This window comes from Carassius carassius, chromosome 6, assembly GCF_963082965.1.
Source record: "Carassius carassius chromosome 6, fCarCar2.1, whole genome shotgun sequence".
In the NCBI taxonomy this organism is placed as follows: Eukaryota; Metazoa; Chordata; class Actinopteri; order Cypriniformes; family Cyprinidae; genus Carassius; species Carassius carassius.
In genome coordinates, this window is record NC_081760.1 from 16,135,519 (window position 1) to 16,163,324 (window position 27,806).

General features: G+C 41.6%; 1 protein-coding gene, 1 long non-coding RNA gene and 1 other non-coding gene across 5 annotated transcripts in view; 2 read left to right on the forward strand and 1 right to left on the reverse strand.

Annotated features, from left to right (window-relative positions):
* LOC132142416 (neural cell adhesion molecule 2-like) overlaps positions 1-9,578 on the forward strand; it is a 409,999-nt gene extending 400,421 nt beyond the window's left edge. Inside the window, exons 16-18 of one of the 3 annotated variants that reach the window (XM_059552267.1) lie at positions 5,377-5,584; positions 8,176-8,295; positions 9,016-9,578. In XM_059552267.1, coding sequence (XP_059408250.1) covers positions 5,377-5,584; positions 8,176-8,295; positions 9,016-9,130 — 443 coding nt within the window. In that variant the 3' untranslated portion in view covers positions 9,131-9,578. The remainder of the gene's footprint in view (positions 1-5,376; positions 5,585-8,175; positions 8,296-9,015) is intronic. The other 2 variants (XM_059552268.1, XM_059552269.1) reach the window with 2 other exon arrangements.
* LOC132142418 (uncharacterized) overlaps positions 1-27,806 on the forward strand; it is a 1,026,371-nt gene that overhangs the window by 421,685 nt on the left and 576,880 nt on the right. The gene's annotated exons all lie outside the window — the stretch shown is intronic.
* Positions 15,505-15,591, reverse strand: trnal-uag (transfer RNA leucine (anticodon UAG)). The gene has a single exon. It is a non-coding gene; the product is annotated as a tRNA-Leu (tRNA).

The following is a 27,806-nucleotide window of genomic DNA, read 5'->3' on the forward strand; positions in this document are numbered from 1 at the left end:
GATTTCTGTTTAGTTTATCAAGGACTGTACATGAATTATCCGTTTATATTTGATGCTCTGTGATAAGAATCAATGAAACCCTCAAAAGATGTTTGGTGCAGTGATGTTGACTCAAGGCTTCCCATATTTAAAAGTTTTCTTCTAATCAATCAGTGCTTATATCTTCTGGGCATTTATAGACATTTAGATACTTACAGATGTTGTTTACGCTTTGGGTCAGTCCAGGTACTCACTTGATAAGCTGTAATATGAAGGTGAATTCCAGTCTCCTCTGGTTCTTTGTATTTCTAACATGTTGTGTGTGAATCTTTGATGATTTCATCCATAACACATCAAAAGATGGACTGCAGAATCATGTCCTAAAGCTTTGACTTACTTCAGATCAATACAGAGCTGTGAACTAAACACCTCAGAAATAGTCACATCTCTGAACCAGTGGTTTCTGAGAAATCATGTAAAAGGTTTGTTTTGTGTCTAGCTACAGTAAGTACATGCTTTTTGTAGAAGAATTAAGAACCACACAAGTAATGCCCTCTATTTTTCTTCAACTATTGGATTGCATATTTAAGCATTTCAATTTTATTGTAAAGTATTCTAAGCACCATGTTTCTTTCAGATTAACTTTCCATTATGTGTCAGCGATGCGCGGGTTTATCCAAAATGAGGGGGTTACGAGTCATCCAAAAATATTTTTAATGATATTCGGGTCGCGGTCGGTCGGATGCTTTGAAATAAAAATGGCAATTAAACCTTTGTCATTTATATAGTACTAGACACATTTTTTAAATACATAGTCTTACACTTTATTGGCTGAATAACTGGCATGAAGATGACGCACGAGCTCAGTCTGCACGTAGAGATGGAGGCGGCAAAGAAGACTGCATGGGGAGCAAAGTCGCTGTTTTTGGTAAAACATGATTTTGACGACTTCATTAAGTTTTGTTTTATAGAAAACTTGTTTAAAAAGTTTTTCGTTTTGTAGAAATTGTATCTTAATTTTGATCAATGTTTTATCAATCAGTTGCCCGTATTTAATAAATAAGAAGCAAATATATCTAGCAGACAATGTAGGCCTAATAAGGTGCCGGCACAATCACTTGCATTGCATGTGAACTAAACTCAGCGTGTGCCTCACAGATTTGAGAAATATAAGCTATATATTACAGAAGCTTGAAATGTCTTCTTTTTTAAATGAAAATATTCAAACGAAAATAAATGGGCTACTCTCTGATGATGTAATCCATATGAAATGTGAATTTCTCTCTGGCATTCATGGCGAGTCTGCATCGTCAACTTCATCTTTGCAGTGACACAGAAAACACCAGTTTATTACTAAACAATTAAATGACTCCTTGCATATTTTCGAACCAGCAGGCCATTCTGGGTTGAGCGAGACCCCACGGAATGAGCGAGCGGATCGGTATATTAAGAAATGCGCTCTCTGCTCACGAGCTCTGATCGGAACAAACCCGAGCCTCATTGTCTGCTGACCTTGCAGAGACATAGCCAGACTAGACTATTTTAGTACAAATTATGAGCTTACTGACGATTTTTTTATAATTCTTGACAAAATTATAATATATTATAATATTTTTAGTTAGTTTTGCCAAAGTTCCTATGGCCCAATGACGCTACGATGTGCATTTACTGCTTTTTAAAAATGCGATTCAGGAAGCGGGTCGGGTACAATATTTTATTTAATTTTTTTTTTCACAATCTAGTAATCAATCCCCTCCACCACATTAAGGTAGCAGTTCAAGGAGGGGTAACGGAACCCCGAGCGGTGTTCAGTTATTGGACTTCTGTGCTAGATACAGCTTGTCCATAACGAACACCATGTTCAAGCATAAGGGTGTCCATCAGTACACGTGGCACCAGGACACCCTAGGCCTTAGGTCGATGATCGACTTTGTGGTCGTTTCATCCGACCTCCGGCCGTATGTCTTGGACACTCAGGTGAAGAGAGGGGCGGAGCTGTCAACTGATCACCACCTGGTGGTGAGTTGGATCCGATGGCGGGGGAGGAAGCTGGACAGACTTGGCAGACCCAAACGTACTGTGAGGGTCTGCTGGGAACGTTTGGCCGAGTCTCCTGTCAGAGAGATCTTCAACTCCCACCTCCGGCAGAGCTTCAACCGGATCCCGAGGGAGGCTGGAGATATTGAGTCCGAGTGGACCATGTTCTCCACCTCCATTGTCGAAGCGGCCGCTCGGAGCTGTGGCCGTAAGGTCTCCGGTGCCTGTCGAGGCGGCAATCCCCGAACCCGGTGGTGGACACCCTAAGTAAGGGATGCCGTCAAGCTGAAGAAGGAGTCCTATCGGGCCTGGTTGGTTTGTGGGACTCCTGAGGCAGCTGACAGGTACCGGCAGGCCAAGCGGACTGCAGCCCGGGTGGTTGTGGAGGCAAAAACTCGGGCCTGGGAGGAGTTCGGGTAGGCCATGGAGAAGGACTATCGGTCGGCCTTGAAGAGATTCTGGCAAACCGTCCGGCGCCTCAGGAGAGGGAAGCAGTGCCCTACCAACGCTGTTTACAGTAGAGGTGGGGAGCTGTTGACCTCAACTGGGGATGTCGTTGGACGGTGGAAGGAATACTTCGAGGATCTCCTCAATCCCGCTGTCACGTCTTCCATTGAGGAAGCAGAGGCTGAGGGCTCAGATGTGGACTCGTCCATCACCCAAGCTGAAGCCACCGAGATAGTCAAGAAACTCCTCGGTGGCAAGGCACCGGGGGTGGATGAGATCCGCCCTGAGTACCTCAAGTCTCTGGATGTTTTGGGGCTGTCTTGGCTGAAACGCCTCTGCAGCATCGCGTGGCAGTCGGGGACGGTGCCTCTGGGATGGCAGACCGGGGTGGTGGTCCCTCTTTTTAAGAAGGGGGACCGGAGGGTGTGTTCCAACTACAGGGGGATCACACTTCTCAGCCTATGCCAGGGTACTGGAGAGGAGAATCCGGCCGATAGTAGAACCTCGGATTCAGGAGGAACAGTGTGGTTTTCGTCCAGGCCGTGGAACACTGGACCAGCTCTATACCCTCTACAGGGTGCTGGAGGGTTCATGGGAGTTTGCCCAACCAGTCCACATGTGCTTTGTGGATTTGGAGAAGGCATTCCACTGTGTCCCTCGCAGCGGCCTGTGGAGGGTGCTCCGGGAGTATGGGGTCCGGGGCCCTTTGCTAAGGGCTATCCGGTCCCTGTACGACCGGAGCAGGAGCTTGGTTCGTATTGCCAGCAGTAAGTCAGACTTGTTCCCGGTGCGTGTTGGACTCCGGCAGGGCTGCCCTTTGTCGCCGGTTCTGTTCATGATTTTTATGGACAGAATTTCTAGGCGCAGCCAGGGGCCGGAGGGGGTCAGGTTTGGTGACAACACGATTTCGTCTCTGCTCTTTGCGGATGATGTTGTCGTGTTGGCCTCATCAAGCCAGGACTTTCAGCATGCACTGGGACGGTTTGCAGCCGAGTGTGAAGCGGCTGGGATGAGAATCAGCACCTCCAAATCCGAGGCCATGGTCCTCAGTCGGAAAAGGGTGGCTTGCCCACTTCAGGTTGGTGGAGAGTTCCTGCCTCAAGTGGAGGAGTTTAAGTATCTTGGGGTCTTGTTCACGAGTGAGGGAAGGATGGAACGGGAGATTGACAGACGGATCGGTGCAGCTTCTGCAGTAATGCGGTCGATGTACCGGTCTGTCGTGGTGAAGAAAGAGCTGAGCCGCAAGGCGAAGCTCTCGATTTACCGGTCAATCTACGTTCCTACTCTCACCTATGGTCATGAGCTTTGGGTCATGACCGAAAGGACAAGATCCCGGATACAGGCGGCCGAAATGAGCTTTCTCCGCAGGGTGGCTGGGCGATCCCTTAGAGATAGGGTGAGAAGCTCAGTCACCCGGGAGGAGCTCAGAGTAGAGCCGCTGCTCCTCCACATCGAGAGGGGTCAGCTGAGGTGGCTCGGGCATCTGTTCCGGATGCCTCCTGGACACCTTCCCGGGAAGGTGTTCCGGGCACGTCCCACTGGGAGGAGACCCCGGGGAAGACCTAGGACACGCTGGAGAGACTATGTCTCCCGGCTGGCCTGGGAACGCCTTGGTGTCCCCCCAGAAGAGCTGGAGGAAGTGTCTAGGGAGAGGGAAGTCTGGGGTTCTCTGCTTAGACTGCTGCCCCCGCGACCCGGCCCCGGATAAGCGGAAGAAGATGGATGGATGGATGGATAGTAATCAATCCCACAGTATAAATATCGCTAACTTACCTCTATCCATTGACGGTTAATCAGCATCCCTCCTCCACCCCATCTCCTCACTTCGAGTTCACTTATAATTAGATGGGAAAGGGGGGGGGGTACTCTAGGTTCGGGCCATTCCTGAGCTCGGAGCCCTTCCCCGGACAGCACGCCAAATACGCATATCATACCTCAGCTAATTATATGTAAGCGTGAACTCGTGAATTGACCCCTGCAAAAAAAAACAAAAAACAAACAAACAAACAAACAAAAAAAAACAGACTGGCAGCCAGTGTTATTGTAAACCAAAACTAAATCTATTTCGATAAAGTTTATCAGATCAAAATGTAAAGTTTAAAAAAAAAAAAAAACTAAAATGAAGAAGGTAAAGTTAATTTGCTAAAATTATTAAAACTAAAACAAAATGAATGCAAATCAATTTGACTAAAGTTAAAATTTAGAATCTAATTCAAAATACTAATACTAGAATATTATATAAATAACATATATTATTGTTTTTCATAAATAGAAAAATAAAAATAGCAGGATATTTTTTCTTTGAGGATATTTTAGCAATGTCATAAAAAAATGTATAATTTTTATTGAAATAAAACTGAAACAAAATTAAATTAATTTTAAAAATTACATGAAAACAATCTTAAATGAAAAAAAAAAGATGAATCTGAAATACAAAAATTACTTAAAACTAAAATTAAAATAAACTAACATCTGAATATAAATACTACGATGGTAAATAAATAATACTAAAATACCACTGCTGGCTAGTTATAATAATAATATTAATAAAGTTATATATATATATGCAGCAAAACATATCTAACAGTGGTGTTTATACTACACTGAGAATGTTAGTGTGATAGGAGTCAATTTATCATTATTTATTTTTTAAAGAAAAACTTAAATACAGTAACATGTCTTATAGAGGATGTTTGATGCATGTTATAAAATTCCCAGTTCTCTTAAAATGTGCTTTATACTGACATATTGCCTCTCAGACAAAAGCAGAACAAAAGGGTTTGGTCATGGAAAAACCATACTGTATATGTATCTCTGACCTGCTGATTTCCTCTAACATCTCTTTTGGTGTGTTTTCAGTCATTCTGATGGATGTCAGTGGTTGTTGAGTGTGTGTTTGCTCTCTGGTCTCAGCAGATTCCCTGTTCAGCGGCCTGGGCCTTGGCACGGTGGTGGGTCTCGGGGTGGCAGGTCTTCTTCTGCTGCTGGTGCTGGTGGACGTCAGTTGCTTCTTCTTGCGTCAGTGCGGCTTTCTCATGTGCATCACCCGCAAGCTCTGCAGCAAGAAAACCACCACCAGCGGCAAGAGCAAAGAGCTGGAGGAGGGCAAAGCAGCATACCTGTGAGTTCATTGCCATATGTTTGCATGAGCTCCATGAGCTCTCTGAGAAGAGCTCTCTGTCTGTCTGTCTTTCTCATTCGCTCATCATTCCACTAGATCTTTTGTTTTAAGTTATGCATGATTATCTGTGAGTATCTCAGACATATCTTAATGAAAAACAGCCATGAAACCTGAATTGTGTTGGTCATACAGATCTGGTTTAATGGATTTTCGACAGCTGGTCAGACTAGAAGACCAGTCAGACCAGCTGAAACCAGCAAAGTTAGGTTAGTTTAGGTTGTTTCTTGTCAGTCGGACAGCCATGTATTATGGTAAAAATGTTGCTCCAACATTGTTTTCTCAATCAACATCGAAACATCTCCTTGAATCCTGAAGGATTTTGTTTGTCTGAAGGATCAGTATACTGAAAGTAATACTTTTATTAATCAAGGATTAATTAAATTGATCAAAACTGCAAAGAAAAAAATGCTATTCTTTTAAACTTTATATTTATTAAAGAATCATGAAAAATAAAATGTATCATGGTTTCCACAAAAATATGAAACAGCACAACTGTTTTCAGCATTGATAATAACCAACATATTAGCTTAATTTTTGAAGGATCTTGTGACACTGACTGAAATGTAATGATGCTGAAAGTAAAAAATGCTGTAAATTCAGATTTTGACCACAAGAATAAATTACAATTTACAGTATAGTCACATAGAAAACAGTTATTTTGAATTGTAATAATATATCATAACTGTTACTGTATTTTTTTGGTCAGATAACTGCAGGCTTGGTAAGCAGAATAGAAATTTCTGAAACAACGTACCGACCCCAAACATTTGAACGGCCATTGAGAGACGTTTGGTTGAAAAAATGTCATAAAATCATCTTCATGAGACTGTGTGTTTGCAAGTATGCTAGCGTCATTTGAATCATTTTATGATAATTTTAACATTCATGTGTGAAGAGCTGCTAATAAAGTCATTATCTTATAATGAGGGCTGAATTTCATCCTCAACTAACAAATCATTTCGTAATATATTCCTATTATCATTAAACCCTATTAATAATATGCACATATAGATATGCAGTAATCTGCGCATTTAATAATGTTCTGCTGAGTGAGTTCAGTAAATGATGAGACAGATGATTTTGTTTGCTTTAGCATTAGAAAGACCTCATGAGATTCATTTGCTAATAAAAGCAGGAGTCTATTGATCTGTTTGCATTAGAGGCACATTAAGTCCAGCTTGAGTGGGTTTACCATCATAATCTTCATCTGAGAGTTTTATGAAAAATTCTATCAGATATTATTTCACACAGAAACAGCTGAAGTCTTCACTATAGTGTAGTTAGCATTGAGATATAAGTCAAAACAAAACAAAACAACAACTCTGGTGATTGAGATTTTGGTCCGTCTGTCAGTGCAGGAAGAAGAAATTATATTAAAACATCCTTAAAAGTCCTCACTCACATCTGTACTGTATTGAGAATGAAATATAAGCTTAAAGGAAACGTTTAGCCAACAATGAAAATCATCAGGCCATTCAAGATGTAGATGGGGTTGTTTCTTCATCAGATTTGGATAAATGTTGCATTACTTAAAACTCGCTCATCCTGCAATCCATCAAGAGGTTTTTTTTTTTTACTGCAAACTTTTTTCCCCGGCTGAAATATGAGTCTATAATCTATAATAAAGCTTCCTACAGTGAAAAAAGGCATCTGGTCTGAATCAGGAGAGGAAGCTCAAGCACCGTTTACAGGCCAAAACAGTTCTAAACAAATATGTGGGTGGAATTGATGTGAAAGGACAACTTGGAGGAAGCGTTATTATGGATTATGCACTTACTGCTGGCAATACTGTTAGCCAGAAGCAATGGTTTTAAGTTAAAGGGGACATAACACACAAAGTTTCTGCCAATCTCATGTTAATCTTGAGTACCTATAGATCAGTACTGCATTCTTCATATCTCTGAAGAGTCTTTAGTTTTTACATATTTATAAAAGCAAATACTGCTTTACGCTTCTCTCTGAAAACTGTCGAACTCCTGGAGGCGTGACGTGGGCGGAGATTTCAGAAAGAGTCATGAGCACACAATGTTTTCATCTGCAAGCTGTGACATCGACAAAAATAAAACGGGAACAAACACTTTATTGACGTAAATTTGATTTAATTTGTTTCTAAAACATTCGTCACTGAAAAGCTGGGAACAAAAAAAGACACTTGCTGCTCCAGAGAAACTTACGGTATGGTGACATTGCTGATTCCGTGGCCTAAAAAAAGAAAAAATCGTACACCCAACTCATTTTTTGAAACTTTGGCCATATTTAGTCTGAAAATCCAGCTGTTTAACCACATCAACTCTGGGGACCCACCGGTGGGTCCAATATTGCATATGCCTAATTCTCAAAAAATCAAAATAAAAGCTGAAGTGGTTAACAGTGTAAATATGCCAGAATGCATGAATAGCATGCATCCCCCCTCCCAGTGTGCAATGATATATTAAAAGTGAGTGAGATTTAAATAGTAGTTGAGTTGTTTTTTAGTGTTGCTGTGTGGGTTTTACTGTGATGGACACCAGCATGTGTGTTTGTGTGAGTAGGGTTGATGGCTCAAAAGAGCCCATCGTGGAGATGAGAACTGAAGAAGAGAGAATTACTAACCAGGATGACGGCAGTCCAGTGCACGAACCCAATGAGACAACTCCTCTGACAGAGCCAGAGTAAGAGTTAGAACTGAAATGTGAAGTGCGTCAAACACAATACAGGCTGTTTGGAGCATTACAAGTGATGTTTCATATCCTAACCAAGCCTTAGCAATGGCTTAGTAATTCTCAAGGAATATGTGATCTTCATACTACTAACATCTCCTCCAAAGAACATAAGCCTACATTAACTTCAAAATTCAAGGCTTTTAAACCTTTAGGCAAGGTTTTTTCAAGCCAAAAAAATTAGTTTGGCTTGTATAATATTCCTTTTATAGATTGTATCCAAAGTTTTTTTTTTTTACCCCTTAAAGCCCACTCTCTTTAGTGTGGTAGCTGGATTTGTTGAGTCCCAAAGGTCAGAAATAAGTTCAAGCCAACATTCTAATCTCAATTAACTTTTCTCTGCTAGTATGTCTTCTATCGTGATTATAAACATATAAAACTAGTTCTAATTATATTTATCATTATTGTTGGTGTAAATGGGGCTGAACTCTTAAACCATGATTGAATCATTTGGTCGAGAAACGTTGTTTCTGATCTGGCTAATTTTTTTCAGCATGATCAGCTGATGTACAGACGCCACTTACATTTTCAGTTTATTTGTGTGTCTGTTGTAGAACATTTGCATACTAATGCGTGACCTTTCCTTCTGTTGTCATTCTCATCACAGTCCAGTTTGTGTTGCAAAGCATGTTGAATGAGAGAATCATGACTAAACACTGACTTTGACTGCAGGAAACTCCCATTGAAGGAGGAGAACGGCAAGGAGGTGCTCAAGCCAGATTTGATCGAGATCAAGGTCCACACGGACAACAGCATCCACAAAAAACAGGACGACAGCAAAGCATAATGGAGCCCGGAGGCATTCCCAGCCTGAACAAACTGAGACCAAAATGTAGAAAACACAAAATGTCATAAAAAAAGAGAAAAAAAATTAGAAATCTTTACATTGGGTGACTGATGAAGGGTGTGTAAATATGTTCAAATACAAACAGAGACCGGGGTGGGTTTTTTCTTTTTTCTTTATTTTTGTGATAAATCTACTGTCCTTTCTATTCACAATGACTCAGCACTACTTTTTGGTTGGCATTGTGTCTTGGTGTTTTGTCTTTCCCAATAATGGATCTCGTTTTGACCCGTTTGAATTTTCAGGCCTTTCTTCTGTTTTCTAGGCATGTCAAATCCAGTTTCTGCCGAGCAGGACATTGTGTTTTGTCTATAATCTTGATGATTTCAGATTCTGGGTTTCTCATCTAAATGTGTTAGAGACTTCATTGGTTTTGGGGCATTTTTTTTTTTTTTTTTTTGATGTTTGGTAGGACTTCTCCACAGAAAGCCTTTGGCTTTGGAAATGACCCAATGGATTTCTCACCGATTGGATTGGATTTTTCCAGGCATGTCCAGTGAGATCTAGACAATATGTCTTATATATGTTGACTTCTAAAGCTTGAAGACTTCATTGATTCATATTTTCCATCTTTCCGTCATAAGTTTTAAACACAGAGATCATTTCTCAAAAGAAATCTGGCAAAAATTTGTAGTAAAGTGACTGTGTAGTTTGGATTTCATAAACTGCCATGATGCCAGATGGAAATGCTCTTCTTAATTTATTTTGATTAATGTGCGCATGTGTGAGTGTATGCGAGTACGGCTAGATTTACTCTACGCAAATACACAAACATAGATGCGAATGTTTGACCAAGGCTTTGCAAGCGCAGAGTTGTTGTACATGTACTGTGTGTTTTTGTGTGGCTGTAGAGGGCGCTAGAAATTGCTCCACATTTCTCAAAACGGGTCCGTTCTTTGTACGTGGCCTACTCAGATGGATTTTATGGTTTGTGATTTGACATGATCCAGGATTGTTAAACTTTTCAAAGTTCATCCTGGAGTTGCTGTCATAGAAACATGTCTGTTAGCTCAAACCCGTCATTTTAAATTTTAAAGGTGATCCTTTTTTTATTTTATTTTTTAAGGCAGTCTGATATATCTGGGGACTAAGAAACTTTAATTAATGCTCACACATATAGCAAATATGCTTCAAAATTAAATTAATTTATAATTACAACAATCTTGACACTGAAAAATGTAAATCCTGTACAAATAGTAGAAATTGTATAAAAAAAAAAAAAAACAATTTCGGGTATCGATATATCTGCCCTTTCCAATGAACATGCAATCTTGGAAAACTTAATCCAGATATTTTAATCAAATCCATGAACTTGTTTTATGAACCAAATTGGCCAGAAGTCAGTTATCACAATTAAAAGATCTGGCATCTGCTAAATCATCTCCGATGTAGGCACAAAGACGTGTTGTTATTCAGGTAACATTTTAACTTGCTCGGGAGGATTATATTTAAAAGGTTAGTGCATCATGACAGTCAAGCTGGAGGAGAAAACTGAGTATGTTGCCTCTTGGAGTCCAATGTTACTTTGTTACCCCTGGAGTCCAGTGTTATTTAATATTGTTTATATACTATTAATATTTATTTATATTTTGAATTAGCTTCTACTTTTACAATCTAAGTTTTCATTTTAATTTTAGTTTAAATTCCGTATAAAATAGAAGTGAATTCAAAATCGTGCATTTTGTTAAACTGAAAATAAAAATAATAAAAAATTTTTTTTTAATTAGCTACTATTTTTTTATTTTCTGTTTTCATTTTAATTTTAGTTATTCATTTTTTGTATTATTATTATTATGTGCTTTTGTCATTTTTGTTAGTTTTTATATTTTTATTTAGCATTATTTTATTTCAGTAATTTTTCAGTAATTTTAATTATTTAGCTTAATTTTTGCTTAGTTGGTAAGGCAGCATTTTTATTTTTGTTTGTTTTTTAGGTAAAAATTTTTATATAATATTTATATTTTATTTCAGTTAAATGAAATGTATTAATATTTGAATTAGCTTCTATTTTTATATGTTTAGTTCACAATAATTCAAATTTTTGTTTATTTATGTGTGTGTGTGTGTGTGTATTTAGTATATATAATAATATAAGTTAATTTCATATAGTTGATCTAATCTGTATCACCTGCTTTATTTCAATTAACTTGTTTTAGCTTTAAATAGTTAATGAAAACAATAAAATAATAATTGTTGTCACACCTAGGCTCCAAAAATAGAACATTTAACAACAGACTATCACATAGGTTACGTTTCGAGCATGCAGGCTCTTCATCAGACCAGTTTTAAATAGTTAACAATGTCAATACTGGAGGGTTCTTATTGCCACAGTAACACATGTTAAGTACGTATAGCAGCATCTCATATTCCCAATGCACACGAGTCATTCACGTCTTGTGTATTTGTGTAGTGTGTGATTCTGGTCGAAGTTGTTGGTAAGGGCAACGTTTGCGACTCAAGCCACTTTATTTGATATATTTTACTATTTGACTATGATTCCCAGCTGTTTGTACATATGATGTAGTGTTCTTATTTAACACATGTTCCCAGAACATTAGGAATGAAGTTCCAGATCAGGTCGTGTCTCTTCTGTGGGTATTCCACAAGTCATTAATGAAGCAGCAGGGCATTATCTACCAAATTTGTTTTGTAAAGTATTTGTGAAGCTCGTATGATGTCAATGAAATCAGTCATGCCTGCTTATGAAGCTGTAAAAAAAAAAAAAAAAAAAAAATTTATTTGTCGATACTTATTTTTCTTCTAGGTGAAGTCATACAAACCATCTGGATAGAAAAAATCGGTTGCTATTCAAATTATAATATACTTTTTTTTTTTTTTTTTCTCCATGTGATAAGACACATATGTGAAATATTTATTGCATCAAGCCACCAAAAAGAAAAGACAAAATACAGTTTTTTGACTGGTAAATTTAAAGGTTTGGGACTTTTTTACATTAAGTTTCATTCAGTGACACTTCTGTGTCTCAGTCTGTTCAAATACTCTATGCATAATCAGAAAATACTTTTAATTTGTTGTTTTGGGTAATTGATGCTCTTTTCTTTCTTTTGTATGTCGCAGGTCTTTAGTTGGTGGAGAACATCTGATTCCTGATCTTACCATTGGAACACTTTTTAACACTGTAATTTAACATTGTAAATAAACGTGTACTAGTATAAGATGGTGCTTGTAAAACATCCTGTCAGCGTCCATTTATTTCCATCAACTTTAATACACTAAAATGTTTGAAATAATTATGATTTTTGTTTAGTCTCTTTTGCTCACCAAGGCTGCAATTGCAAAATGTTCCAAATAAAATTTAACAGGAGGAAATATCTTACTGCTCAAGGCTGCCGTTTCATACCTCAGCTTAATTTAACTGGTTTAACATGAACATTATTTATTTTGAGAAATAAATATAGACACAAATGAGTTCCACTGTAAGACAATTTGAGAAATTTGATTAAAAAAAAACTAAAAAACTTCTTAAGTTCTTATTGAGATTTCTGCAGACTGTGATATTAACAAATCTGAACACAGTATGAGATGTTGAGTTTTTATGTATTTTTATTGTCTCTCATATGGCATTATCTTTATTTCTCTTTATACAGATTGCATTTTATTATTTAGTTAAAATTCTAATAGAATTCTAAAATTCTACCGTGTGTGTGTGTAATATTTTATTTTTGAAATTTTTATTAGTTTTTGTTTTTATAGTTTTTGATAGCTTTATTTTATTTCAAATTTAGTAATTTTAGTACTTCAGATTAAATGTAATGTATTTAACTTTATTGTTGTTTTTGTTCATTTGAACAATTGAACTTGCCTGAAGAGTACAACAAAAGAATAATTCATCACAAATAAATCAATTTATTTTATGTTATCATTCATAAAATCTATGAAGTCAATAAAATCATGGCCGGTCTTAATAGAAATCCAGCATCTGCTGCACATCTTTCTAAACGTGTTTTGAGATTTGTTTCATAAGCGTAAAACTGGGATTAAGTAGTTAATTCCTAAATTGGATCTCTAAAATCTCATCATGTAAATAGGAATAGTTGCTGTTTTCAATTGTATTTGTATAGCGTTTCGGGCCACTGCTTTCAGTAGGCACACATTTCTATTGGATTCTTTATTAAAGCACACAGCATCAGTAATACAAGAGCCTTCGGGCCTTTAAAACAATCAATTAACTAAATGCACAGTGCTTAGTGTGTTGTTCCATCGAGTCATACTGTAAAACCATCTGAAGGTGATTTGGAGTCAGACACATACTAACTTTTAGAGGTGCATAATGGCTTGTCAACTTATTTCTACGTGTCATAAATAGTTTTTATTGTTATATTTGAATGCATAAAGCATATATTATATCTCTTCTGTTGCAATCTTGTGCATTAGTTATTGAATAGATTTTGAAGAAATCATCATACAGGTGCATCCAAATAAATTAGAATGTCATGGAAAAGTTAATTTATTTCAGTAATTCAACTCAAATTGTGAAACTAGTGTATTAAATAAACCCCTTCAGTCTGTATGCATTGAATTAAAGTCTTAGATTCTTTTAATTGTGATTATTTTGGCTAAAATTTTACAAAAACCCACCAATCTCAACAAATAAGAATATGGTGACTTGCCAATCAACTAATCAACTCAAAACACCTGCAAAGGTTTCCTGAGTCTTCAAAATGGTCTCTCAGTTTGATTCACTAGGCTACACAATCATGGGGAAGACAGTTTGACAGTTGTCCAAAAGAAAATCATTGACACCCTTCACAAGGAGGGTAAGCCACAAACATTTGTTACCAAATAAGCTGTCTGTTCAAAGAGTGCTGTATCCAAGCATGTCAACAGAAGGTTGAGTGGAAGGAAAAAGTGCGGAAGAAAAAGATGCACAACCAACCGTGAGAACCACAGACTTATGAGGATTGTTAAGATTCAAGAATTTGAGTGAACTTCACAAGAAATGGACTGAGGCTGGGGTCAAGGCATACAGACGTGTCAAGGAATTTGGCTACAGTTGTCGTGTTCCTCTTGTTAAGTCACTCCTGAACCACAGACAACATCAGAGGCGTCTTACCTGGGCTAAGGAGAATAAGAGCAAGTTTTGTATTTCATTTGGAAACCAAGGTACTAGAGTCTGGAGAAAGGGTGGAAAAGCTCATAGCCAAAGTTGCTTGTGTTTTTTGAAAACCAAAGTCACTTCACCCGTTTACCAAGAAATTTTGGAGCACTTTATGATTCCTTCTGCTGACCAGCTTTTTGAAGATGCAGATTTCATTTTCCAGCAGGATTTGGCTCCTGCCCACACTGCCAAAAGACCATGCTGTTGGTGTGCTTGACTGGCCAGCAAACTCACCAGACCTGAACCCCATAGAGAATCTATGGAGTATTGTCAAGAGGAAAATGAGAAACGAGGCCAGAAAATGCAGATGAGCTGAAGGCCACTGTCAAAGAAACCTGGGCTTCCATACCACCTCAGCAGTGCCACAAACGGATCACATCCATGCCACACTGAATTGAGGCAGTAAAGTAAAAGGAGCCCCTACCAAGTATTGAGTACATGTACAGTAAATGAACATACTTTACAGAAGGACAACAATTATATATTTTTATTGTTCTTATGAAATATTCTAATTTGTTGAGATAGTGAATTGGTGGGTTTTTGTTAAATGTGAACCAAAATCATCACAATGAAAAGAACCAAAGACTAATAAGCATCAGCGTGAGGAAGCAAGTGCAAGTAAATGAATAAGTATTTATTGTAAGAGTTCAGGTACACGAGAATAGTGGCAGGAACAGGTGTGTGAGGCGATGTCTGACGGTGATCCAGGAAATAGCGATGTCTGATGGTTATCCAGGAAGTTGTGGTGAGATGCAGCAGGAGCGCGTGACACAGGAACTGAGACAAGCGATACGTGGTGGTGAGGAGTGGATGGGGTTCCAGAGGTGAGATGAGTTTGGGTCGGTGGATTAATATTTGAATAAAACACAGGTTTAATCTTGGACACATGGAAGGTGGATGAATCCTCCTGTATGCCGGAGGTAGTCTGAGGCGGACAGTCACTGGACTAATGATTTTGGTGACAGTTGACGGGCCAATAAATTTGGGAGCTAACTTATTAGAAACGTAATGAAGCAGAATGTTGTTGGTAGAAAGCCACACTTTTTGACCCACGACGTATACGGGAGGCTTTGACCGGTGGCGATTGGCCTTGGTGCGCGCCCTCACCTGGAGCAGAGTCTCGCGGGCTCTGGTCCACGTGCGGTGGCACCTCTGGACAAATGCATGGGCTCCACTGCGCCATTAACACCCTAATCACTGCTGGCAGCGGTGGGATTCGAACCCACGCCCCCAGAAAGACTGGAGTCTAAATCCAGCGCCTTAGACCACTTGGCCACGCAACAGCATGGGTCTCCATACTCCCACACCGACTCCTCTGTCTCGAAGGTGCGAGGCTGCAGGCAGAAATGCATGGAACAATTGGTCAATGTTCTACAGTAGTTGGGCTCACCGGAGTAATTCTCGGGAACAGGTAGGAGTGGTTCCGGCCGGTAGTTCGCATCGGGGACAGCCCAGGGAACAGACGGTGCAGGTGGCGCAGTGGGAGTGGTCAGCTGTTGGATCTGCTGGGTGAGCTCGGACACCTGTGTCACCAGCACTTGGACAGCGTGTCCGGTGTTGACGATGCTCTCCTGCTGCTGATCCATGCGGGTGACGCTGTGGTGGATTAATTCAGACAGTGACGTGAACCTTGCTGCTTCCATGTCAGGTAGAGCGTTCTGTATGGGGCAAATAAGGGTGAGGAAGCAAGTGCAAGTAAATGAATAAGAATTTGACAGAGTCCAGGTACACGAGAATAGTGGCAGGAACAACAGGTGTGTGAGGCTATGTTTGACGGTGATCCAGGAAGTAGCGATGTCTGATGGTGATCCAGGAAGTGGTGGTGAGAAGATGCAGCAGGAGAGCGTGACACAGGAACTGAGACGAGCGATCGGTGGTGGTGAGGAGTGGAATCCGTGGTGGTGAGGAGTGGATGGGGTTCCAGAGGTGAGCGAAGAGATGAAACCGAGAATAACAGGAACGAGAAACCACGCATACGAACGGGAGACTTCAAACAACGCTCTGACAAACACAAGACAAAACACAGGGCAATAAGTAGGGATCATGTAATGAGTAGCAGCTGGTGTAGATGAACAATTAACGGAGACGCCCACATGAAACGATCAGTGCTGACGAGAGACACACAGCACTCCACCCACATAGTGCAAAACACGAGTTTTACAATTTGAGTTACTGAAACAAATTAACTTAACTAATTTATTGATATGCACCTGTATGTTCATTGAAGTTAAATCCCTTCAGAAAGACTTTCCTCATTGATTTCTTGATGGATTGTGTGTGAAACTAGGCTAGAAGAAAGACTCTGAAAGTTTGAGTTCTTATATAATAATATACAGGTCCTTCTAAAAAAAATAGCATATTGTGATAAAGTTCATTATTTTCCATAATGTAATGATAAAAATTAAACTTTCATATATTTTAAATTCATTGCACACCAACTGAAATATTTCAGGTCTTTTATTGTTTTAATACTGATGATTTTGGCATACAGCTCATGAAAACCCAAAATTCCTATCTCAAAAAATTTGCATATCATGAAAAGGTTCTCTAAACAAGCTATTAACCTAATCATCTGAATCAACTAATTAACTCTAAACACCTGCAAAAGATTCCTGAGGCTTTTAAAAACTCCCAGCCTGGTTCATTACTCAAAACCGCAATCATGGGTAAGACTGCTGACCAGAAGGCCATCATTGACACCCTCAAGCAAGAGGGTAAGACACAGAAAGAAATTTCTGAACGAACAGGCTGTTCCCAGAGTGCTGTATCAAGGCACCTCAGTGGGAAGTCTGTGGGAAGGAAAAAGTGTGGCAAAAAACGCTGCACAACGAGAAGAGGTGACCGGACCCTGAGGAAGATTGTGGAGAAGGACCGATTCCAGACCTTGGGGGACCTGCTGAAGCAGTGGACTGAGTCTGGAGTAGAAACATCCAGAGCCACCGTGCACAGGCGTGTGCAGGAAATGGGCTACAGGTGCCGCATTCCCCAGGTCAAGCCACTTTTGAACCAGAAACAGCGGCAGAAGCGCCTGACCTGGGCTACAGAGAAGCAGCACTGGACTTTTGGACAAATTTTGCATGTCTTTCGGAAATCAAGGTGCCAGAGTCTGGAGGAAGACTGGGGAGAAGGAAATGCCAAAATACCTGAAGTCCAGTGTCAAGTACCCACAGTCAGTGATGGTCTGGGGTGCCATGTCAGCTGCTGGTGTTGGTCCACTGTGTTTTATCAAGGGCAGGGTCAATGCAGCTAGCTATCAGGAGATTTTGGAGCACTTCATGCTTCCATCTGCTGAAAAGCTTTATGGAGATGAAGATTTTATTTTTCAGCACGACCTGGCACCTGCTCACAGTGCCAAAACCACTGGTAAATGGTTTACTGACCATGGTATTACTGTGCTCAATTGGCCTGCCAACTCTCCTGACCTCAACCCCAAAGAGAATCTGTGGGATATTGTGAAGAGAAAGTTGAGAGACGCAAGACCCAACACTTTGGATGAGCTTAAGGCCGCTATCGAAGCATCCTGGGCCTCCATAACACCTCAGCAGTGCCACAGGCTGATTGCCTCCATGCCACGCCGCATTGAAGCAGTCATTTCTGCAAAAGGATTCCCGACCAAGTATTGAGTGCATAACTGAACATAATTATTTGAAGGTTTACTTTTTTTGTATTAAAAACCCTTTTCTTTTATTGGTCGGATGAAATATGCTAATTTTTTGAGACAGGCATTTTGGGTTTTCATGAGCTGTATGCCAAAATCATCAGTATTAAAACAATAAAAGACCTGAAATATTTCAGTTGGTGTGCAATGAATCTAAAATATATGAAAGTTTAATTTTTATCATTACATTATGGAAAATAATGAACTTTATCACAATATGCTAATTTTTTGAGAAGGACCTGTAATCTAGTCAAGAGCTGTAAGTCACTCAATATTTTGCACTCAAGAGCTTATCAACTCCTGAGTCGAAGCTTGACAGGGCATGCTTTGGTATTTAAGCCTAAAAAAGGGAAATAATTAATATTTTGGGCTAGAATAACTTTTTTGATGTTTAATAATATTGCTTACTTTTGCAGGTTTATAGGACATCTTAATTAAGCAATTAAAATGTTACTAGTATGAAAGGTCATTTGTAATAAAAAGCAATAGATTAATAAACTCTGGACTCTCCTGATAATTCAGCTAAAGGTTGTTTCTAGATGAAGTTCTGGTTGTAATTCCTTGCTGAATATGAGAAATAATGAAGCAGGTGTTTTTATTTTTATTTTATTTATTTTTTTTGCACATGTAGAAGCACTGAACCTTAATGAATAATCATCATGAACACACTTGTTTGGCTGTTCACATTTAATATGGAAAATGTTCTCAAATGCATTCTTCCTTCTCTTTAACAGCATTACACTGTTTATATATCTTAAATGCATTAAATATGATGACATATGCTGTCATCACTGCCAGCGAGTGCATGTATTCTTTTTTTTTTTTGGATCTAAATCCCAGTTGCCACACCATACATTCTCTTGGGAGATGCCCAAGCAGACATTTCATAGCGTGATCCACAGTTTGAACCCAGCAAACGCCAGTAAATGGATTAGAGAGGTGCATTCCCACTGTTTGAACTTTATTGTTAGCAAGGGACACCAAGGGAGGAAGATTCAATCCCTTTAGCTGGGACCCCAAGGCTTGTGAGAGCACAGATATGTTGTGTAATCCTCATGCTGGGCTTACACGGGTCAACGGTACAACACTTCTGGATGGATATTGTCACGGAGCGAACCAGACGGGAGACGTGCGGATCCATATGCAAAGCTTTTATTGACAAGACATGGTCAGAAACAGGCATAGATCAGGTGATGGCAAACAGGCGTGTAGAAGGAAAGGCTAGAGCAGTCCGAGAAGCAAGCAAGGGTCAGTCCATGGCAAACATAATCCAGCAGGGTGAGACAAGAGGGATAATCCAGGTACAAGCAAGGTCCAGGCAGGGGCAAACAGTATCCAAACAGGGCTAAACAAGAGAGGTAATACGAGGCAATCATGCAAAGAAGAGAACACAGGGAAACAGGCAAGGCAGGACTGAGACTAAACTTCACCTCAAAAAAGACAGGCTCCGTAGGGTAGCTATCAGCTAACTAGTGATAAGCGCATACAATACTCGGCAGCCTGAAGGTGTCTGAGTGAGTGTTTATATAGTGAGAGTGTAATCAGCATATTCAGCAGTGTGTGTGAGATCAGTGCCTTCAGCTGTGTTTGCAATTAGTGCAATGGGTGATGGGAACTGTAGTCCCGGGTGAAGTGCAACAGTGGGTGTAGTGCCGGAGTCCATGTAGTGAGCGGGTGACCTCTGGTGGTGAATGGATGAAAGTTCATATACCAGATTCATGACATAGCCCCGCCCCAAGAAGCGGCTTCCAGACGCTCCTACTTCACTATAATCCAGGAGGGTGGTGGAGCCGAGGCGGAACAGGGGGAGGGACAGAGGTGCAGGTCCACATTGAAGTGGAGAGCACAGGGACTGAGGCAAGACTGGTAGAGCAGGGATTTCAGGGTGGAGCAGGTGGAATTGGGACCCACCGGGGCGGAGCCGGCAGAACTGAAGGCCACCGGTGCAGTGCAGAGAACCGCCACAGACGAGACCGAAGCCCACCAAGGCAGAGCAGAGGACCACCACAGCCGAGACAGAACAGACCGAAGCCCACCAGGGCGGAGCAGAGGACCACCACAGCCGAGACAGAACAGACAGAAACCCACCAGGGCGGAGCAGAGGACCACCACAGTGAAGTCAATGGCACTGGAAAGGAAGTCTGGTCAGGTGGGACTGAAATAGAGAACATAAACAGGTTAATTGCGGCCTCCGTGGCCGTGATGAGATGGTAGCTGGCCTCCGTGGCCATGACAGGATAGGACAGGAGTTCTGGGAGTTCGGCTGAGATGTGACGAAGCTCTGGTGGATCTGTGGTGATTTGACTTAGTTCATGAAGATCAACTGGGACTTGATTTAACTCACGGAGGTCAATGGTGACTTGAATTTGCTCATGAAAATCATTGATGACCTGACTCCGCTCATAAAGATCATTGGTGACTTTACTTTGCTCAGTAAGATCATTGGTGACTTGACTTTGCTCATGAAGATCTTCGGTGACTTGACTTTGCTCTGGGAAATCAACAGGAATCTGATGAATGGGGACCTGACTTGACTCTGGGAAGTCAATGGGGACCTGATTAACGGGGACCTGACTTGACTCATGAAGTTTAACTGTTGAGTTACTTGACTCTTGGGTGTTAGAGGTGACTTGACCTGACTCTGGACGGACAGCAGTGACTTGACCTAACTCTGGACGGTCAGCGGTGACCTGACTAGACTCTGGGAAATCAACAGGGACTTGATCAACGGTGACCTGCCTAAGCTCTGGGAAAACAACAGGGACTTGATCAACGAGGACCTGACTTAACTCTGGGAAGTCAACAGGGAACAGACTTGACTCATGAAGTTTAACTGTTGTTTTACTTGACTCTTGGGTGATAGTGGTGACTTGACCTAACTCTGGACGGTCAGCGGTGACCTGACTAGACTCTGGGAGATCAACAGGGACCTGACTAACGGTGACCTGACTAGGCTCTGGGAAAACAACAGGGACTTGATCAATGAGGACCTGACTTAACTCTGAGAAGTCAACAGGGAACAGACTTGACTCATGAAGTTTAACTGTTGTTTTACTTGACTCTTGGGTGTTAGAGGTGACTTGACCTGTCTCTGGACGGTCCTGGGCGACTAGCCCTGTCTCTGGACGGTCCTCGGCGACTAGCCCTGACTCTGGAGGGTCATCGGCGACTAGCCCTGACTCTGGAGGGTCATCGGCGACTAGCCCTGACTCTGGAGGGTCATCGGCGACTAGCCCTGACTCTGGAGGGTCATCGGCGACTAGCCCTGACTCTGGAGGGTCATCGGCGACTAGCCCTGACTCTGGAGGGTCATCGGCGACTAGCCCTGACTCTGGAGGGTCATCGGCGACTAGCCCTGACTCTGGAGGGTCATCGGCGACTAGCCCTGACTCTGGAGGGTCATCGGCGACTAGCCCTGACTCTGGAGGGTCATCGGCGACTAGCCCTGACTCTGGAGGGTCATCGGCGACTAGCCCTGACTCTGGAGGGTCATCGGCGACTAGCCCTGACTCTGGAGGGTCATCGGTGACTAGCCCTGACTCTGGAGAGTTCACTGGAACCTTACTCGACTCTGAAGAGTTCACTGGAACCTGACCCAACTCTGGAGAGTCCTTGAGCACCAGACTCGACTTTGGACTGCCTGTGGAGACGTGGGACGCCTCGGCTTCGGGCACCGCCTCGGCCTCCGGAACAGTATCGGGCACCGCCTCGGCATTGGTCACTGCCTCGGGGACCGCTTCGGCATCGGGCACCGCCTTGGCCTCGGGAACGGCATCGGTCACTGCCTCGGCATCCGGAACGGCCTCGGGCACCGCCTCGGAAACGTCCTCCTGGACGGCAGCGGCCCGCTCGGGAACGTTCTCCGGGCTTTGAGGAACGGTAGGCGCCTGTCTCCTCATCCTCCGCCCTCTATGATGGCGAGTCGGCGGCACCTTGTCTGGAGACTCAGGCGTTGAGTCGGCCATCTTGTGCTGTGGCTCTGGGCTGGCGGCCATCTTGTGCTGTGGCTCTGGGCTGGCGGCCATCTTGTGCTGTGGCTCTGGGCTGGCGGCCATCTTGTGCTGTGGCTCTGGGCTGGCGGCCATCTTGTGCTGTGGCTCTGGGCTGGCGGCCATCTTGTGCTGTGGCTCTGGGCTGGCGGCCATCTTGTGCTGTGGCTCTGGGCTGGCGGCCATCTTGTGCTGTGGCTCTGGGCTGGCGGCCATCTTGTGCTGTGGCTCTGGGCTGGCGGCCATCTTGTGCTGTGGCTCTGGGCTGGCGGCCATCTTGTGCTGTGGCTCTGGGCTGGCGGCCATCTTGTGCTGTGGCTCTGGGCTGGCGGCCATCTTGTGCTGTGGCTCTGGGCTGGCGGCCATCTTGTGCTGTGGCTCTGGGCTGGCGGCCATCTTGTGCTGTGGCGCTGGGCTGGCGGCCATCTTGTGCTGTGGCGCTGGGCTGGCGGCCATCTTGTGCTGTGGCGCTGGGCTGGCGGCCATCTTGTGCTGTGGCGCTGGGCTGGCGGCCATCTTGTGCTGTGGCGCTGGGCTGGCGGCCATCTTGTGCTGTGGCGCTGGGCTGGCGGCCATCTTGTGCTGTGGCGCTGGGCTGGCGGCCATCTTGTGCTGTGGCGCTGGGCTGGCGGCCATCTTGGACCATGACTCTGGACAGGCGGCCATCTTGGACCATGACTCTGGACAGGCGGCCATCTTGTGCTGTGATTCTGAATTCATTGATGCTGTCATTACGTGAATAAATCCGGGGTCGCGTGCCTCTGTGACACCCACAATGAATGCGGAGCCAACAATCAGCAAAGCCCAGTCCATTAACTGGGCGAGAGATGAGCGGGGACCCTCACTGATTGATTGGGATCTCAGAGGTTGGTTTAATCCATCACAAAAAAAGTCTATCAATACACAGTCCGGCAGATCCGAATAATGAGCAATGGCCAGAAACTCTTGAATATAGCCTTCCAGTGATCGTGTACCCTGTTTGAGGGCTAACAATATCTTTGCTGTGTCCAGGCCTGGCCAAAGTTCATCAGTGAAGCCGCTGGATCCTTTTTGGGCCGAGTATTCTGTCACGGAGCGAACCAGATGGGAGACGTGCGGATCCATATGCAAAGCTTTTATTGACAAGACATGGTCAGAAACAGGCATAGATCAGGTGATGGCAAACAGGCGTGTAGAAGGAAAGGCTAGAGCAGTCCGAGAAGCAAGCAAGGGTCAGTCCACGGCAAACATAATCCAGCAGGGTGAGACAAGAGGGATAATCCAGGTACAAGCAAGGTCCAGGCAGGGGAAAACAGTATCCAAACAGGGCTAAACAAGAGAGGCAATCATGCAAAGAAGAGAACACAGGGAAACAGGCAAGGCAGGACTGAGACTAAACTTCACCTCAAAAAAGACAGGCTCCGTAGGGTAGCTATCAGCTAACTAGTGATAAGCGCATACAATACTCAGCAGCCTGAAGATGTCTGAGTGAGTGTTTATATAGTGAGTGTAATCAGCATATTCAGCAGTGTGTGTGAGATTAGTGCCTTCAGCTGTGTTTGCAATTAGTGCAATGGGTGATGGGAACTGTAGTCGCGGGTGAAGTGCAACAGTGGGTGTAGTGCCGGAGTCCATGTAGTGAGCGGGTGACCTCTGGTGGTGAATGGATGAAAGTTCATATACCAGATTCATGACAGATATTATAGTGATCTGGACATCAGAACCGCAGTCACTCAGTGAGTATTGCATCTTATACTTCCATTTTATATAGGATGAATAACTGTAATTACATTGAATGCCACTTTACAGTAAAATACTGTTATAATTATGTTTTTTTGGAACTGAAAAAGTAATTGTAAAAATTAGAGTAAAAAGAAAAACTAAATTTACACTATATATATTAGGGCTGGTAAGCGATTAAAATTTTTAATCGAATTAATTACATAATATGGTGATTAATTAATCTAATTAAATCGCACATCAAATTCGGAGAAATTACTCTGAAAAGATAATTTAAAGTCATTGTTGTGCAAAGCCTCAAACAGAGATTACAAAAAGTAGGTTCAGCAAGAAATATATTGTTTGAAATAATTTATTACATATACTCTTTTGGAGCATGTGGGAAGATGATGACAGAATTGTCATTTTTGGTTGGGTGAACTATAACTTTAATAAATTATTTTCTTAGTTTTATTATTATCACTATGAAAATGTGAAATTATTTATTTAATGAAATTATACTCTAAATAATAAACTAAAACTGCCAGTAGGTGGTGGTAAATGTCTTAATGATTAAGCCATCGAGTCATTTATTAATTTATTTGATTCGTTCAAATGGCTAATTCATTTAGGAGTGAAGTGAACGGTTCATTGAATCATTAGGCTTGTTCGACTTGAAGTGGATCATCACCATCAGACTGATCGGTGTATGACATCAGAAGAACAGCAAAAGCTTTAGAGAGCAGACTCCTTGTGCTTTTTGAATCGCTCTCGCGGTACGATGTTATACACCGATCGGTCTGTGCTGCGCCACTTCAAATCCAACGCGACTATGGCCAATGGTTCAATGCGCCAAATGGTTCACCCAATTAGTTCAAAACGTGGATTAAGAAATGAAATGCCACTGTGGGTTGCTCGGAGATGAACAGTTCTGATCTGTCTCTATATTTTAGTTGGCAAAATTGAGCAAAACAGGCAACACTGTGTAAAATAACACACTATTAACTTCTTAATGAACTGTTGTATAAGATGAGTATCACATTTGCACTTGTTTTTACACACGTTATTTTTCTCCATAATGAATTATTCTAATTAACGCATTAAATTACCATAAATTATATATATGTTTATTGCCCTTTTTTTTTCTTCTCAGTTGAACCATGATGTTGTCATGATGGTGATTAGTATCTGTGTGAATGACACTGTGCACCTTCTATAATATAAGTACTTCTCTCCCCAGCTTGTAGAAAAACTGTTTGTGATGGGCTTTGATTCATCATGTGCCTTTCTCATCACCACTTTTGGTGGTTATCTGTGCATTACAATGGTTTAAAACAGATATTAATACTTCAGCAGGTTACTATATTAACATTACATCAGTTCATGAAATAGTCAATTCAAGTCAAGTTAAGCTGAGCTTTATTGTCATTCCGCTACGTGTGAGGACATACATTGGAATGAAATGTCATGCCTCACAGGACCACAGTGCTACATAAATACAGACATACAACAAAGTAAAACAGTGCAAATATATACACAAACTGACTTACTGACAGATTTTGACCATAAATATACTATATATATAAATGTTTACCAATACATAAAAAAATACAAACTATACGAATGCTTCACGTAAATACTGTACATGTGCAAAGAGAAACACCATAAGTCAAGCAGCTGTCCAGGAGTTGGCGGATGCTTTAGTCCAGGTCTTGAAGGAGATCCCTCGGGAGACCATCTGCCACCTCATCAGGAGCATGCCCAGGCATTGTAGGGAGGCCACACACACTACTGAGCCTCATTTTCACTTGTTTTAAGGACATTACATCAAAGTTGGATCAGCCTGTAGTGTGTTTTTCCACTTCAATTTTGAGTGTGACTCCAAATCCAGACCTCCATGTCAAGCTTTCTATAGATATCTCTCTCATGTATTTTCGTTGAGTATTCACGGAGTTACAGTTCATTTAAATGACGTGTTTTTTAAAAGAAGATCAGCGCAGACAAAGGCTGCAGACAGCGCACCTTGTTTGTTATCTTTATTTTATAAGTGCACAAAGTTTTGTTGTTATTATGTCTGTATCCAAAAAAAAGTAGACCCTTTACAGATTCGATTGATGTATTGCTCTTATCTGTACGATTAAAACTGAAAGTGTAATTTAAGTTCTTTTCGGGGTTATCAGGAGAAAATGACTCAAAACGCGTATATGCGTTAATCGACTCCAAAGACTTGATGGTTTCTCTATCAATTATTCGTCATCAGTTAGGAACCTAGGTGTGCTATTTGATCGCAATCTTTCCTTAGAAAGCCACGTTTCTAGCATTTGTAAAACTGCATTTTTCCATCTCAAAAATATATCTAAATTATGGCCTATGCTCTCAATGTCAAATGCAGAAATGTTAATCCATGCATTTATGACCTCAAGGTTAGATTATTGTAATGCTTTATTGGGTGGTTGTTCTGCACGCTTAGTAAACAAACTACAGCTAGTCCAAAATGCAGCAGCAAGAGTTCTTACTAGAACTAGTTCAATTCCAGGCTGCAGCAAAGTCAGATTGTGCAGAAGAATCATCTGTTTCCTGTGGTCTTGTCCTGGTGCTCCTCTGAGACAAGGTCTTTACAGGGGATCTGTATCTGGGGCTCTAGTTGTCCTGGATCTCCGCTGTCTTTCAGGGCAGTAGAGGTCCTTTCTAGGTGCTGATCCACCATCTGGTCTGGATACGTACTGGATTCGGGTGACTGCAGTGACCCTATGATCTGGATACAGACTGGACCTGGTGGCTACGGTGACCTCGGAATAAGAGAGAAACAGACAAATATTAGCGTAGATGCCATTCTTCTAATGATGTAGCAAGTACATAGGGTGTTATGGGAAGTGTTCCCGGTTCCGGTTTACCTAATTAATGCAGCCTAAAAATCCTTTAACGGATTTGGATATTAAAAGCATATTAGTATGTTATGTGTAAGCCAGGTTAAAGAGATGGGTCTTTAATCTAGATTTAAACTGCAAGAGTGTGTCTGTCTCCCGAACAATGTTAGGTAGGTTATTCCAGAGTTTAGGCGCCAAATAGGAAGGATCTGCCGCTCCCAGTTGATTTTGATATTCTAGGTATTATCAAATTGCCTGAGTTTTGAGAACGTAGCGGATGTAGAGGATTATAATGTAAAAGGAGCTCATTCAAATACTGAGGTGCTAAACCATTCAGGGCTTTATAAGTAATAAGCAATATTTTAAAATCTATACGATGTTTGATAGGGAGCCAGTGAAGTGTTGACAGGACCGGGCTAATATTGTAATACTTCCTGGTTCTAGTAAGAACTCTTGCTGCTGCATTTTGGACTAGCTGTAGTTTGTTTACTAAGCGTGCAGAACAACCACCCAATAAAGCATTATAATAATCTAACCTTGAAGTCATAAATGCATGGATTAACATTTCTGCATTTGACATTGAGAGCATAGGCCGCAATTTAGATATATTTTTGAGATGGAAAAATGCAGTTTTACAAATGCTAGAAACGTGGCTTTCTAAGGAAAGATTGCGATCAAATAGCACACCTAGGTTCCTAACTGATGACGAAGAATTGACAGAGCAACCATCAAGTCTTAGACAGTGTTCTAGGTTATTACAAGCAGAGTTTCTAGGTCCTATAATTAACACCTCTTTTTTTTTTTAGAATTTAGCAGTAAGAAATGACTTGTCATCCAGTTTTTTATATCGACTATGCATTACATTCGTTTTTTGAAATTGGTGTGTTTCACCGGGCCGAGAAGAAATATAGAGCTGAGTATCATCAGCATAACAGTGAAAGCTAACACCATGTTTCCTGATGAGATCTCCCAAGGGTAACATATAAAGCGTGAAGAGTAGCGGCCCTAGTACTGAGCCTTGAGGTACTCCATACTGCACTTGTGATCGATATGATACATCTTCATTCACTGCTACGAACTTATGGCGGTCGTATAAGTACGATTTAAACCATGCTAATGCACTTCCATTAATGCCAACAAAGTGTTCAAGTCTATGCAAAAGAATGTTGTGGTCAATTGTGTCAAACGCCCCACTAAGATCCAATAAAACTAAAAGAGAGATACACCCTCGATCAGATGATAAGAGCAGGTCATTTGTAACTCTAAGGAGAGCAGTCTCAGTACTATG